This window comes from Eptesicus fuscus, chromosome 11 (genome assembly GCF_027574615.1).
Source record: "Eptesicus fuscus isolate TK198812 chromosome 11, DD_ASM_mEF_20220401, whole genome shotgun sequence".
Taxonomy (NCBI): Eukaryota; Metazoa; Chordata; class Mammalia; order Chiroptera; family Vespertilionidae; genus Eptesicus; species Eptesicus fuscus.
In genome coordinates, this window is record NC_072483.1 from 61,785,881 (window position 1) to 61,799,329 (window position 13,449).

The 13,449-nt window shown below is 46.1% G+C and overlaps 1 protein-coding gene across 1 annotated transcript in view; it reads right to left on the bottom strand.

Moving 5' to 3' along the window:
• TRPM8 (transient receptor potential cation channel subfamily M member 8) overlaps window positions 1-13,449 on the bottom strand; it is a 53,245-nt gene that overhangs the window by 17,635 nt on the left and 22,161 nt on the right. Inside the window, exons 13-18 of the mRNA XM_054723118.1 lie at window positions 12,230-12,359; window positions 10,264-10,409; window positions 9,557-9,669; window positions 8,992-9,208; window positions 4,162-4,253; window positions 1,217-1,358 (exon numbers count right to left, since the gene is read on the bottom strand). Of these exons, the coding sequence (XP_054579093.1) occupies window positions 1,217-1,358; window positions 4,162-4,253; window positions 8,992-9,208; window positions 9,557-9,669; window positions 10,264-10,409; window positions 12,230-12,359 (840 nt within the window). The remainder of the gene's footprint in view (window positions 1-1,216; window positions 1,359-4,161; window positions 4,254-8,991; window positions 9,209-9,556; window positions 9,670-10,263; window positions 10,410-12,229; window positions 12,360-13,449) is intronic.

A 13,449-nucleotide genomic window follows, 5' to 3' on the forward strand; every position in this document is an offset into this window, starting at 1 on the left:
GAGAATCTAAGTCACCCAGCATTTGCTCACTGATTTTAAAAATGACCATCATCACCTGGCTGGCAGTGGTTTAGCATTGACCTATGAACCAGGAAGTCACTGTTCAATTCCCAGTGACTAGGCTGTGGACTCGATCCCCAGTGTGGGGTGTGCAGGAGGTAGCCGATCAATGATTCTCTCTCATCATTGATGTTTCTATTTCCCTCTCTTTCCCTTCCTCTCTCTGAAATCAATATATATATATATTTTTAATGGCCATCATATCCTTTGGATCTGGGGACATCTACTTTCCAGAATTAAATTTTTGTTTGTAGGTCTCCAAACCAACTCAGCAGCAGAAGCTTTCTGAGTGAGGGACCAGCTTGTGAGCAAAGGAGGAACCCAACTTTGAAGCCCTTCTCTATCTCTCATGATGCCCATGCTCATTAAACCCCTAAATTATCACCTTCGTTTTTTGGGTGTTTTTTTTGTGTTTTGTTTTTTTCTTTTTGAGAAAAACCAAAGCTATCCTTAGTAAACAAGAGTGCACACTTTTATTTTTTTTTTTGAAATTTTTGCACCCATATTATGACTTCATGGTGACTTGATGTCTTAGATATGCTTTGAATTAAAACCACAGACTCAAAGAACCTCCGTGTTGGAAAGGAACCTCTGGATGAGCTCATCCTAACGCCCATCTGATTTGCAGACCGAAGTAGGAGAGGTCATCTGGAAAACCGGCTTAGGAAAGCCACGTCGCCTTGCATGGCTCCCTCTCTGCAGCATTTTGAGAAGGCTCGCTGGTGCTTCTGCTCCACCTACACTACATGGCTATCAGATAGACATTTCAACTCACTGTACTTCTCGCTCCCTGCATGTCTCCAGACAAACAAAATAACCTCCTAGGACCCGCTGTCCACATCTATGGAATGGATATGACAGTCCCGATCCTGCCTGTGCTCTTAGTGAATTATTAAGACTCAAATGAAAGTGCTTGGTGGAGTGTACACCTAAATTGATATCTTCATTAGCAACTCACTGAATTGTACTGTTTGCTCCTAACAATCATCTTTTGTTCAATTGCAACCCGGAAGAGGTCCCTGATGCAAACGCATCAAAGAAAGCAAACCTTCCTGACTATGAGATGCAATAGTCACTCTTGAACAAAATCCTCCTATCAACAATGAAAGGAACTCCAGCAAGAACACTGGCAACCGCAGATATCCTTCATGCTTACCATCCTCTGCAGCATTATAATCTTGGGTCCTAAATTTCTGCTGACGGTAAAAATGTGGATCAACCTTAGAGTGAATATAATGTAATCCAGGCAAAAAATGACTCGTCCGGAATACAGAGAGGCTTTGTTGGAAGAGTGGAGCCTGTGGGCAGAATGGGAACAGCATTTGTGAGATACTGACAAGACATTTCAAAGCTTTGTTTTTAAAAATAACCGAACGCGAAGAAACAGCCGACAGTCGGGAGTACTGAGAGTGAGTAGAGACAGACCATGGAGACCACCCACCTGTCAGTCACTGAAGACAAAGGTCATGGTCTTCTGCCCTCAGGGGCTCCAGCAGAGGCAAAGATGTCACATAGAACAGAGCATTTAGAGGGCCTGGCCATTCCAGTCCTTCATCCTCAGATACTACTGCCAGAGCCCAATCTCAACATTGCTACCTTCCTGGCTCACAAGGCTTCTACAAGGATCCCAATCCCCGCCCCAGCCCAACTACCTGGGACCTGATCCTGCCAGGTTTCCCCTAATGAAACTCACCTCTTTCACACCCAATCACTGGATTAGCTACCTGCCTGCTAATGGGTGAATTGAAAGCCATATGCACTTTCTAGCTGGAATGCCCTAGAAATCACATCCAACCAACTGTACTTCAAATGTTGGGCCCTTACTGTCCTCAAAACTGCCTGGTACTGGCACAAGAATAGACATATAGACCAATGGAACCGAACAGAGGACCCAGAAATCAACCCAAGCCATTATGCTCAATTAATATTTGACAAAGGAAGCAAGAGCATACGATGGAGTCAAGATAGTCTCTTCAATAAGTGGTGTTGGGAAAATTGGACAGATACATGCAAAAAAATGAAACTAGACCACCAACTTACACCATACACAAAAATAAACACAAAATGGATAAAGGACTTAAACTAAAACGGGAAACCATAAAAATCTTAGAAGAATCCATAGACAGCAAAATATCAGACATATGTCGTAGCAATATCTTTACTGATACAGCTCCTAGGGCAATGGAAACTAAGGAGAAAATAAACAAATGGGACTACATCAAAATAAAAAGTTTCTGCACAGCAAAAGAAACCATCAACAAAACAACAAGAAAGCCCACTGCATGGGAGAACATATTTGCCAATGTTATCTCCGATAAGGGTTTAATCTCCAAAATTTACAGGGAATTCATACAACTTAACAAAAGGAAGATAAACAACCCAATCAAAAAACGGGCAAAGGACTTAAATAGACACTTTTTGAAACAGGACATACAGAAGGCCAAGAGACATATGAAAACATGCTCAAAGTCACTAATCATCTGAGAGATGCAAATCAAAACAATAATGAGGTACCATCTCATACCTATCAGAATGGCTATCATCAACAAATCAACAAAGGACAAGTGCTGGTGAGGATGCAGAGAAAAAGGAACTCTCTTGCACTGCTGGTGGTAATGCAGATTGGTGCAACCACTGTGGAAAACAGTATGGAGTTCCTCAAAAAATTAAAAATGGAACTCCCATTTGACCCAGTAATCCCACTTGTAGGACTATATCCCAATAAATCAGAAACACCAATCAGAAAGGATAGATGCACCCTTATGTTCATAGCAGCATAATTTACAACAGCTAAGATTTGGAAACAGCCTAAGTGCCCATCAGCAGATGAGTGAATTAGAAAACTGTGGTACATCTACACAATGGAATATGACACTGCTATAAAAAAGAAGGAACTCTTACCATTTGCAACAGCATGGATGGCCCAGGAGAGTATTAAGCTAAGTGAAATAAGCCAGTCAGAGAAAGATAAATATCACATGATCTCACTCATTTGTGGAATATAATGAATAATATAAACTGATGAACAAAAATAGAGCCAGAGAAAAAAATATCTTAGAATATAATAGAAGTAATCCTGTTATTTGCAGATTTTTAATATTTCCTACAACTTTTGTGATATTATACTATGTTAGTACAGTTTTGGTAATATTATTATATTTAAAATATATTTCTTGAAATATTGTTTATTGCATGTAATATCATGATATTTTGAATCATTTTTCTTGAAATACTGCTTATTGCATGTAGCATTATATTTAAAACCGTTCTTCTTGAAATATTAATGTTTATTGCATGTAAATGGCTAATTATTTTGTATCTACCATCTGGTAATAGATTTATTTTGTATATTGTAAAGAAAAAAAAAAAAGAGGTTCCTGGATGAGGAAATTGAGTTTTTACTCCCTGCAAATGGTAGATCGAGCATTCACTGTACACACCTCATTCTAGGGTACAGATATGGATCATCAGGCTCCTCTGCACAGGTACATCGTGTGCTGCTCAGATAGAACCCGGGCTCCACCCCGAAACTATGTGGGGAGGGCAGGCCTGGATGGATGCGGGCACAGGCAACGTGAGCCGTGGTGCTGGGTGGACCCCAAATTTTTCTCTGTCCCTCGGATTGCACATTGCTTTTTGCCTTTGACCATAATTTTAGATTGTTTTTTCTAGTGTGATTGCTTTTAGATTGGAAATACACTTGTAGCGAGGAGGGCAGGCTCCATAACCAGCATGCAAGTTGAAATTGAGGGCATTTTAGAAGATTGTATGGCCTCAAATGAAAACTTGATATTTAAGATCCTCATCACTTCTACTCTTGTTCAATTTCTAATGATCTCTCCCCAAGTTCTGTGAGCACACAGTGAAAAACCATGAAGAGTCCCTTTCCATTACAGGTCACCAGGAGGGGAAGGGAGAGACAGCTCTATATTAGCACGCTGTGCCTCCGGGAAGCAGGGACAGTGGCCTTCTGGAACCACCTCTGACGGGATGGGGAACTGGCTTATCTTGGGCTTGAACGCCAAAGATCTGTCCTTTACCTTCTCTTCCAAGAGAAGCCCAACCCACCTGAAACTGGGAAAAGCAGTGAGGACTACTTACCGAAATGCAATTCCTGCGATGAAATAAAAAAGGCCGAGCGTGTCCATAACGTTCCACAGGTCGGTAAAATAATTCATCCCGTTCATGTACCACTGCAGCGCAGAAAGGGACAGAGAGAGGACGTGAGCGGCGTGGAAACATCACCTGCTTCCAGATGAGCTCACATCCACACATTTTTTCAAGCTCCTTTGGAGCCAATGATGTGCCGGATGAGCCCTGGCACATGCCTCATGCTGATCCGGGGGGACCGGAAGTGAGTTGCACCCTTGCTGCTCTATTATACATGTGCTGCTGATCAACTCACCAGAAGGGACTCCTGTATCCTCACAGCTCTTGAAAATGAACCTGCAGAGAGTGAGCACCGCCCATGAGGGCATGTGGGATCCCCGTCCACCAAGTACCATGGTGCAGGCTGTGCGCTGCACAACTCTAGAGGGTGTTCTCCATATTGTCAGCATCGCAGATCCGTGCATTTATTGTAAGAATTTCCTAACATGTAGTAATAAAACATCTTGATACAAAGGAACCTTTTTTAAAAATTTGCACAAGTGTGCTCTATGTGGCATCTCTGAGGACAGCTGTGGCTGCAGAAATAAGTGACAGGAACAGTGTGTGCCTCCCTGATTCTTCCAGCACAACTGGTATGGACCGGTCATGGTTTCTTGGAAGAAAGTCCACCAGGACCACCTGAGGATGGAGAGGGACAGGACTGTCCTTCAGAAGGCTGCATCTGGCCAGCCTCTCTGCAATCCACGTGCTGGACCTGGGTGGTCCTTTGACCCTTCATTCCACCATCTACTCAGAACATGACTTGAGAGCCCACGGGGCTCCACACACTTGTGCAGGGCTCCCGGGACTCAGAGGCAGGGGGTGAGGTGCAGTGCTCAGTCTCAAGAAAGCCAAGGGACCGTTGGGAAGAACAGATGAAATATGTTTAAAATGAAACCTGATAAAGATTGGCAGGGAGGCAAGACCAAAGCCCCAAGGGAGCTCAGATAAGGAAACTGCCAGAAGGCAGGAAAGCAGTGTCCCCAGTGGAACAGGGTACTTTTCAGTCTTACTGAGTGATCTCACCAAGATAGGTCTGTCTGATATTCAGATATTATATTTCCTGTTTTGCAGCTGAAACCAAAGCCTGGGGTGGGGGTGGGGATGAGCTAAGGAACTTGCCCAAGGGAAGACGGCCAGCCAGTGGCAGCCTCAGGAGTCTGAATCTTAGATTCCTCTCTGGACATCACCCTGCTTCTTCAGGTCACACAGGGATCCAGCAACCTTAGTCTTGGGAGAGATTAAAAAAGCATCGTGGGTTTTTCAAGAAGCATTTCCTTGCATTCATTTATAAATGCAAATAGCAACGCTCCTGTACAGAGGAGGTGAATCTATCATGAAATCTAGCACCAAGGAGATAGAAAAATCTCCCAGGTTTGAGCAGCTCCGGTGTGACCTTGTTTCACTGAACTTGTAGGCTCAGAAATCACATCCAAACCTCCAACTACCCATTTGGGTGGTCGCAGTGACACTGACCTCCACCCATCCAGAATCATTTGTAAGAAGAGAGTGGTTAGAACAGGACCCACCTGTAGCACTGCTTCCCCTGGGAAACCCTCGCCCTGGGGCAGGTGGGCAACCCAGCTGCCCCAGCCCAGCTCAGCCTCTGCCCATGAGAGTCCCAAAAGCCTGGCCTGCGTGCTGGAAGAAACCCTAAGTAGGTCAGTTTTAGGGCTTGGAGGCACTATCCAGTGAGAAAACATTTTTTTTTAAACGCACAGAGGCCTCTTTTCTGAATGGAATGCCAGATATGGGCTATATTCATAAAGTACTAGAACCATATTTCTTCATATCTTTCGTGATTTGGGGATTCAAAGGGCCTCAAGATTGCACAGTGTACTCCACAAAGAGATGATAGGACTTGCTTTAAATGAAGAACCACAATCTGTTTAGTGGACCCAAGAGTTATTTAATGAGTGTATTGGAGCTTATTGACTGACTGCCTTGGTTAAAAATTCCAATTTAGCATAGCATCATCTGCCCCTAGCGGACATGAGGATACACTAAAAAGAACATTGTTTGACACCCAGACACAATCTAAAACAGTAACATCCTGCTTGGTTTTGGTTTTTCTAACAAGTGCCAATGAGGTTAATTAAGGCTGCACCAGGCCAGCAGAACTGCCTGTTAGAGGGCTCCAATCAAATTGAGGATTCCCACTGCAGGAGCCTAAAGACAAGAAGAGAAACGGCGACCCCCAGTGGCGGACTCCTCTCTTGACAAGCATCTTCCAGGCTGTGTTCTGCTAATTAAACCATTAAACCAGGGCTGTCCTCAAAGGGCAGGGCTGCCCTTGAACCCACGCTCCTGACCCACACTATGGCCTTAATACACGGTATTGCTGAATGGACGCTGACCAATGTTACCAGAAAGAGAAGAAACACTTGGACAAAGTTATAGGTCCTCATTAATCATCCTCCGTATCAAACATCACCCAATCTGAAGGATGGCTGAAGCTAGACCAGACCCTGGGGGCCTCACTCCCCTGCCCCCCGCAGGACCCAGGAATGACTGGGAAATGCATGCTTACCCAGCACCTCCACAGCCCACTTCCCTCCCCGAGGCTCCTCCACCTGCACCCTGTCTGCTCCCACCCAGTGTCACTCTCTTGGGCACCACTTCACACAACACCTGCCAGGGCTCTTCTCCCAGCAGAACACACCTGTCCTGAGTCTCCTTCCTGCATGACCCGAATAAGTGACTGAGCGGTTAAATGTACGTATGAATTTGTATGGAGATGTTTGTGACTTAAGGACAAATTTTACTGTTACCAGTCCCCTGGGCCAACCTCCCAGTAAGTGTAAGACTTTCTCTTTTAGGGTTGTCCTCCTCCCCTTGACCCTGCCGATCCTCCCAGAGAGGACCCTGCCAATCATCTCTAACTGGTAGAAATCTCCAGAAGGACAGAGATGTCTGTCGCTTCATTGCTGTCTCCAAGTCTCTAGAACAGTGCCTGGTGCTCGATAAATATTGGTTGAAAGAATGCATGAATAAGATGGGTCTCCCTGCATCTTCCATCCAGGACAAGATCTGCTCTGCAAAGCAACCTGGAATCAGTCCTCTCTCCAGACCTTATGGCTTCTTCAAATGCCTGGAGGAAGCAAATAGTGTCTGGACTTTCACAGTGTCTTAATGTCACGGGGGAGGCAGGGTCAGGAACGAGACTAGTGGAGAAATGTTGGGAGCATGAGTGAGGGGCAGGAATGGAATGGGCCTCGGATTTGGGTGTCCCTGTGACAAGGGGAAATGTGGACACAGACATGCACACAGGGAGGATGCCCTGTGAGCCTGAGGACACGGGTCAGGTGACACTTCTACAAGTCAAGGAATCACAAAGACTGCAGCACACCCAGATTTCCCTTGCTGCCCTCCCAAGGAACCAGCCCTGCCAATTTGATCTTGAACTCCAGGCTTCCAGAAATAAGACAGCGGGCTTCAGTTGTAAGCACTCAGCTGGTGGTGCTATGTCATGGTGGCCCAAGTGGACTGGTAGGAAGGCATGAGCTGGATTGAGCTGTGACCTCCTAAGTCAACCCATGAGGCTGATCTGAGATCACAGAAATCTTCTGCACATCAGTAGGCCCTGTCCTTGGGCAGAGGGTGGAGGGGGGTGGTGGGGGAGCGGGGGGAGTGCTGTCTGGTAGACAGAAGTCCTGATAATCTTGCCGTGCTCAACACTAACTTGTGTCATTTACCTTCTTCTTCCTTCACCTCCACATTGTCTCCATCCCTCACCTGCACTTCCCCCTACTGGGCAAGGGAAAGCAGGACTCTTCCCATCTGTCAAACCCATGCAGACATCACTAACTGATCAAAACACCCCCAACTCTCCCCCTGCCCCTCCCCACCTACTGAGAACAGATAGAGCCTCAGAGTCTTTCCAGGACAACTAGAAGTCACACAAAAAAAAGTCTATTGGAGTTGACATGTTAGTTGAAACCAATTTAAGATTTTTTTACTAGGCAGAGACTCTGTGAGGTGGAAAACAGCATTCTCCATCCCTCCAAATATCTCGAAGCATGTGGCATAGCATCTCATAAGCTGTAGGCACCTAGGCCATATGTGTCGAATGCATATGATGTTAGATTTAGACTCAGAAGGGATGAGAGAAGGGACTACTCCAGCAGTTCTCATAATCTGTAAACTGCTAAGTCTGACCAGATTTTCGGGGGTCACTTTTTATAATGGTTTAGGGACAGCACCATCCTTCACCATCAACATTTATTTATTCAATAATTAGAAGCTGAGTGCCTTCTCCATGCCAGGCCGGGGCTAAGGTTTTCGATTTAGTGGTGGAGAATGCAGATCCAAGGAAACTGCAGAAAATCATCATGAATAATTCACACAAAGTCGCTGCAGTCCACAGGGACTTCTATGACTTTCCAGCACGTCCCTTGGGCACGTGGGGCATTAAGATGCTCTGAGCTGGAAAGCCCTCCCACTCCCCTGCCACTCATCCCGCTGCCTCCCCTGGCGACAGCCAGAGCACAGACAGCTCCTGGTTACAGGCATGGTTTAAGCCCAAGGTCAATGTGCTCTTTGGATCCACTCTCAACGCTGAGGAATTCATCGCCCGTGAGCATCAGTTAGAGAGCAAAGAGTGCACTGGCACTCAGAGACCTCACTGGAGTGCTGCGAGGCTGAAACGTCCATGGGCTACCAAAAATTATTTGGGGAAAATAATGACTTTGGAACTTCAGAAGCAACTTCTGCTCCTCTTGGGCCTGAGGAAGATACTGCCCCCCGAGGGAGAGAGGGGTGCCCCACGTGGGGCTGTCCTACCTGTCTCACTTCATCGCAGAACAGGACAAAGACCAGCGCGTAGAGAACCAACTCGGGCAGGTGTGGCACCGAATGAAAATCCATGAGCAGCACGTAGGCGAAGAGCAGGAGGAAGGCGATGTAGAAGATCACATTCCAGGAGAAGACCACGAAGGGGGAGGTGAAGAAGGCCACGTAGTACCACAGGAGCTTCCGGTGCCTGTCCACCGGCTTCTTCCTGGACGGCGTGAGAGCTTCATCACTGTCCTCGCAAACACCATGCGAACACAGACCCACGGCAGGGGCAGGGAGTCAGGCTGCTCTGAGATGGACCGGCCAAGCGTCAGCCCTTGGCACTTCGTGGTTAACAAATCTAAATTCTGCCTGCAAGAGTGGAGACATGGCCCCACCTCTACCTGTTTAATATCAAACCCAGGGAAAGCCAGAGATGATCCCAGACCTAATTGTAGGTGGCAGAGTGAACATCCTAAGTTCCAGACCTTACAGTTCTTTACATGGGAGCGCACACACACACACACACACACACACACACACACACACACACGTAAGTGTCTTGGTTTCATACCTAAATGATACAAAGCCACAGCCAACCAAGGGTATGATAAATAGACACAGGATAATCTTCCAGTTCTTGGTGTCTCGGGAGATCTCCCCATACCATTGTTTTGAAAGGAAATTCTACAGGGGAACAAAGACAGAGGACAGGGGTCCTTATTAATGCTATGACATGCAGGATGGTACCCAACCTTTCTTACCGGCCCTCGCACCTCCCCGAGTAAATAGGGTTCTTCTCCATCTATATCAGTTACCTGGGTCCTAAGGGGCTATGACCACAATTTGAAACTGTTTGATTTTTGGTCCTGTCCTTAAGTGGGTTCTGTGTGGTGAGAATTATTTCACGGTTAAACAAATTCTGCCCATTTCATAGGTGAGGAACCAAGGCCCTGAGAGCTTGTATAACCTGCCCATCATCACACTCCTGGTTAGGGATACAGGGACCCAGGCACTGGATCCAAAGACCCCACCCATAATTGTGGTGCTATGCTCTCTGCTCTGTGGAAACTCAAAGGATGTTCTCTCTCCTGCACCATCCCATGAAGCAAAGACACTGCCGATGCCTAGACACCGCCATCTCCCACAACATCACCCACCTTCTCCTGCCAGGGCTTTCATGTTGGAGTTGCGGTTTGTTATTAATATTATATTTTTTAAGGTTGCTAATAGCATCTGATGTAAAAGGCACGTTTCTGGACATGACTGTACGTTGTTTACCTGGACCCCAGGCTGGGCGATGAAGTGCTGGTCCGTCGCCTCCACCGCCAACTCCAAACAGTTGCTTCCCCCCCAGGCCTCACAGGAGTAGACCAGCAGCTGCTCGGCCAAGTCTTCGTCGCTGCTGTAACACTCCGTGAACAGCTCTGCAGTCACATCAGCACCAGAGAGAGGGGAGCTGGGGCGGGCCTGGCCAAACCCAGGACTGTCCTCCCCCATCCCCCAGAGAGCTCCCTGGTTTGCAAAAAGCATAGAAAATGCTGGCACATGATTCTTTCTGAGCATGGGATTTTCCTTGTGCAAAGTGTCCCCAGCACAGCTCCCAAGGCAGCAGATGCCAACAGATGCACATGGAACTGGCTGCGCTGAGCACCAGTAGCCCCTCTTTGATGAGGCTCAGCCACTGGGGAGGGACACAAACCTTCTGCCTGTCCCAGAGCAACCCCTCCCCTATTTCGTTTATATGCTGTGCTTTCTTGGTGAGGTTTCTTTGCAGATAAAGCATGGTGCAAAAAAGCCAAAAAGATCTAAGAAACACCGACGTATTGCACTGAGGGTATGCTTACACCTGGAGACCTAATGACAAAGAGACTAGAGTGCAGATCTTTAGAGGAAATTTGGTAAAATATAGGGTGTCCCAAAAAAATGTATATACACTTTCACAGCTGTTAACTCACTCCTTTTCAGGTTTGACTGATTTGAAATAATGGGTGAAACCAGACTAAACTTTGAACAAAGAAAATTTATCCTAAAATGCCACTAGACTTTTTTTATGGGGATACATAAAAGATAAAGTTTATGGTATAAACCAAAGCAACAGCCAGTGAACTGAAGGCACACAAATACCGAACGAAATGATTCTTGACGTTTGCGATTCCATTGCTTTGCCTTATCAGCAGTGCCTGGACCAAAATGGTCATCAGTTTGAAAACAGGCATTGACAAAAAAATTATTCATTTCCGTAGATTCTTTTAAACTTTGAAAATGAACTGTATGTTAATAAACACTGACTTTATAATCATTCAAAGTGTGCATACATTTTTTAGGGGACACCCTGTATTAGGAGCCATTGCCTAGTTGAGGTCAGTCATAAATTAACATAATTTAATATATTAAAAGAAATCATTGGACACATTGTTTTTTCCAACCCAGAGAAGCTAAGCTCATGAGCTTTTTTTCGTCAGCTACAACAACAGACAAACACGTGTGCGTTTCGCGATGTACCACATTGCAAATTCAAAACTCCCGGCTGAAAAAGGAAACAGCTGAGCAGGTCTGAGATGCTGCTGTTGGGAGGCCATTGGTCCTGGTTTCCTCACACACCCACCCAGGCTGGGCCTTCTGAGCCAAGGGCCCTGATAAGCTGTGTTCAGGGACTGACTAGCAAACAGAGGACAGGCCCTCCGGGAGATAACGCTTAGGGCTGCCTCTCCCTCCTTCCATTGCAGATCCTGGGTGATCTCACCCTGGAGGGGAGTGTGGGTGGGAGTGTGAGTGTGGTTCTGCAGCCCTGACAGAACCAGCCCTTGTTCACATCACTGAAGGGGAGTTGAGGCACGGAAGGCCGACCCAAGATGCTTTTCCGACTGCTGCCTATGATATCAGTAATGAACCAGGGGCCTGGGGTCCTACCAGCACGTATATATGAAACTGGCAAGCTAATGTGATGACTTGCAAGTCAGGTAAAACTTCAGACCTTCAGTTTCTTAATAGCATCCAAACACAACATCCCCCACTCCCCGCCACCACCACCACCTGAGCTACTTAGACCTGGCCTTGGGAAAATAAGTACCGGGATCAAGGGGCCTGTGGCTTCTGCCTGACACATGGATACCTAGCCACATGTTCTGCAGCCCACAAATCAGGCCAATCGAGGAGCATGAACATGTCACTGAGCTCTGCCATCTGGCACGTGAGTGCCACAGGCATGTCTGTACCCATGTGACATCCTGGCCAGGAGGCTTACCCACTGCGCGGGTCTCATACTCGTTGGCCAGCTCCTCAGACTCCCCAGCAGCATTGATGTCGCTCTTCACCTTGGCCAGAGTCTTCAGGAGCTTGCTGGCTCCCAGGGCTGCCAGGGTGCAGCCCCTGGTCTTTGAGAAGGGCAGAGAATGTCAGGGTTAATTCGTATTCCCTTGAAGTGGTCAAGTCAACCCTAATGTCAAACAAGGATGAACTCACAGCAAAATGGCAAAATCTAAACTGTTCGTAATGATTTAAAGCAAAATTCGCAATGTGCATAAAATAGTCTTGAACATGAAATTAGCATATGAAAGGAAAATAGCAAGTGGCTAAGGCCTTGGAAGCCTTCATAATGTAGTTACTAAGACTGTGTGTGAACTCAATATTTCAATATTTGATTTTATGCACTAAAAATAGAGAACGTAGCTTCTTTTCAACTGTCCATAAATCATTTCCAAAACATCATTCTGTGCTGAATTGCCAGAGGCTAATTCCAGCATGTCATAATAAATGCAAGAAGTTCATCAAAAGGTTTGTGAACCTTGAAGCTTCAGCAGGGCTGAAAGCATTTCCCCAAATACATGTTATTGCCTGTTGGACTGGCCAAAAAGCATTTTCCCAAACCTGAATTTACATAAATGATTGCTTGCTGCCAGACAGCTGAGGGCATTTTAATCTACATGTTATTGCCTCCTGCTGGCCAAACAGCTGAACAGCTGAAGGCAGTTCCCCCAAAACTGACAATGCCTACTGTATACTAAACCTTACCTTTTGCTATGTATATCTGCTTTGCTTTAGGGCAATTTTTTGTTAATAAAAAGCAAGGGGTCCAGAGATTCAGGGAACTTGGTTATTGAAGTTAAGCCCTCCTCTGGCACTCCCATGGATTACAAATTTATATTATATTTCTAGTCTCTTTATTAATTTATGCCGCAGCCCCTTCTCCAGATTCCTGAACCCTTCTAGATGCTGGATATCACCCCATCTTTACTGAATCACAAAGAAAAATCTCAGTTTCCCAAAGCAGAATGTGTCCAGGCCCTACTTCTGTCTATTATGCAATAAAGCTAGAAATAGATTTTTAAAATTAAACTTAAAAACCTCATCCACTTGGAAAAAAATCACACACCCACACACACCTGAGAGGCAGGTGCCTACTGGATCGCCCACCAAGCACAGCTCCCTTCCAGCGGCCTCTCCTCCCAGACACACCTCCGCCGA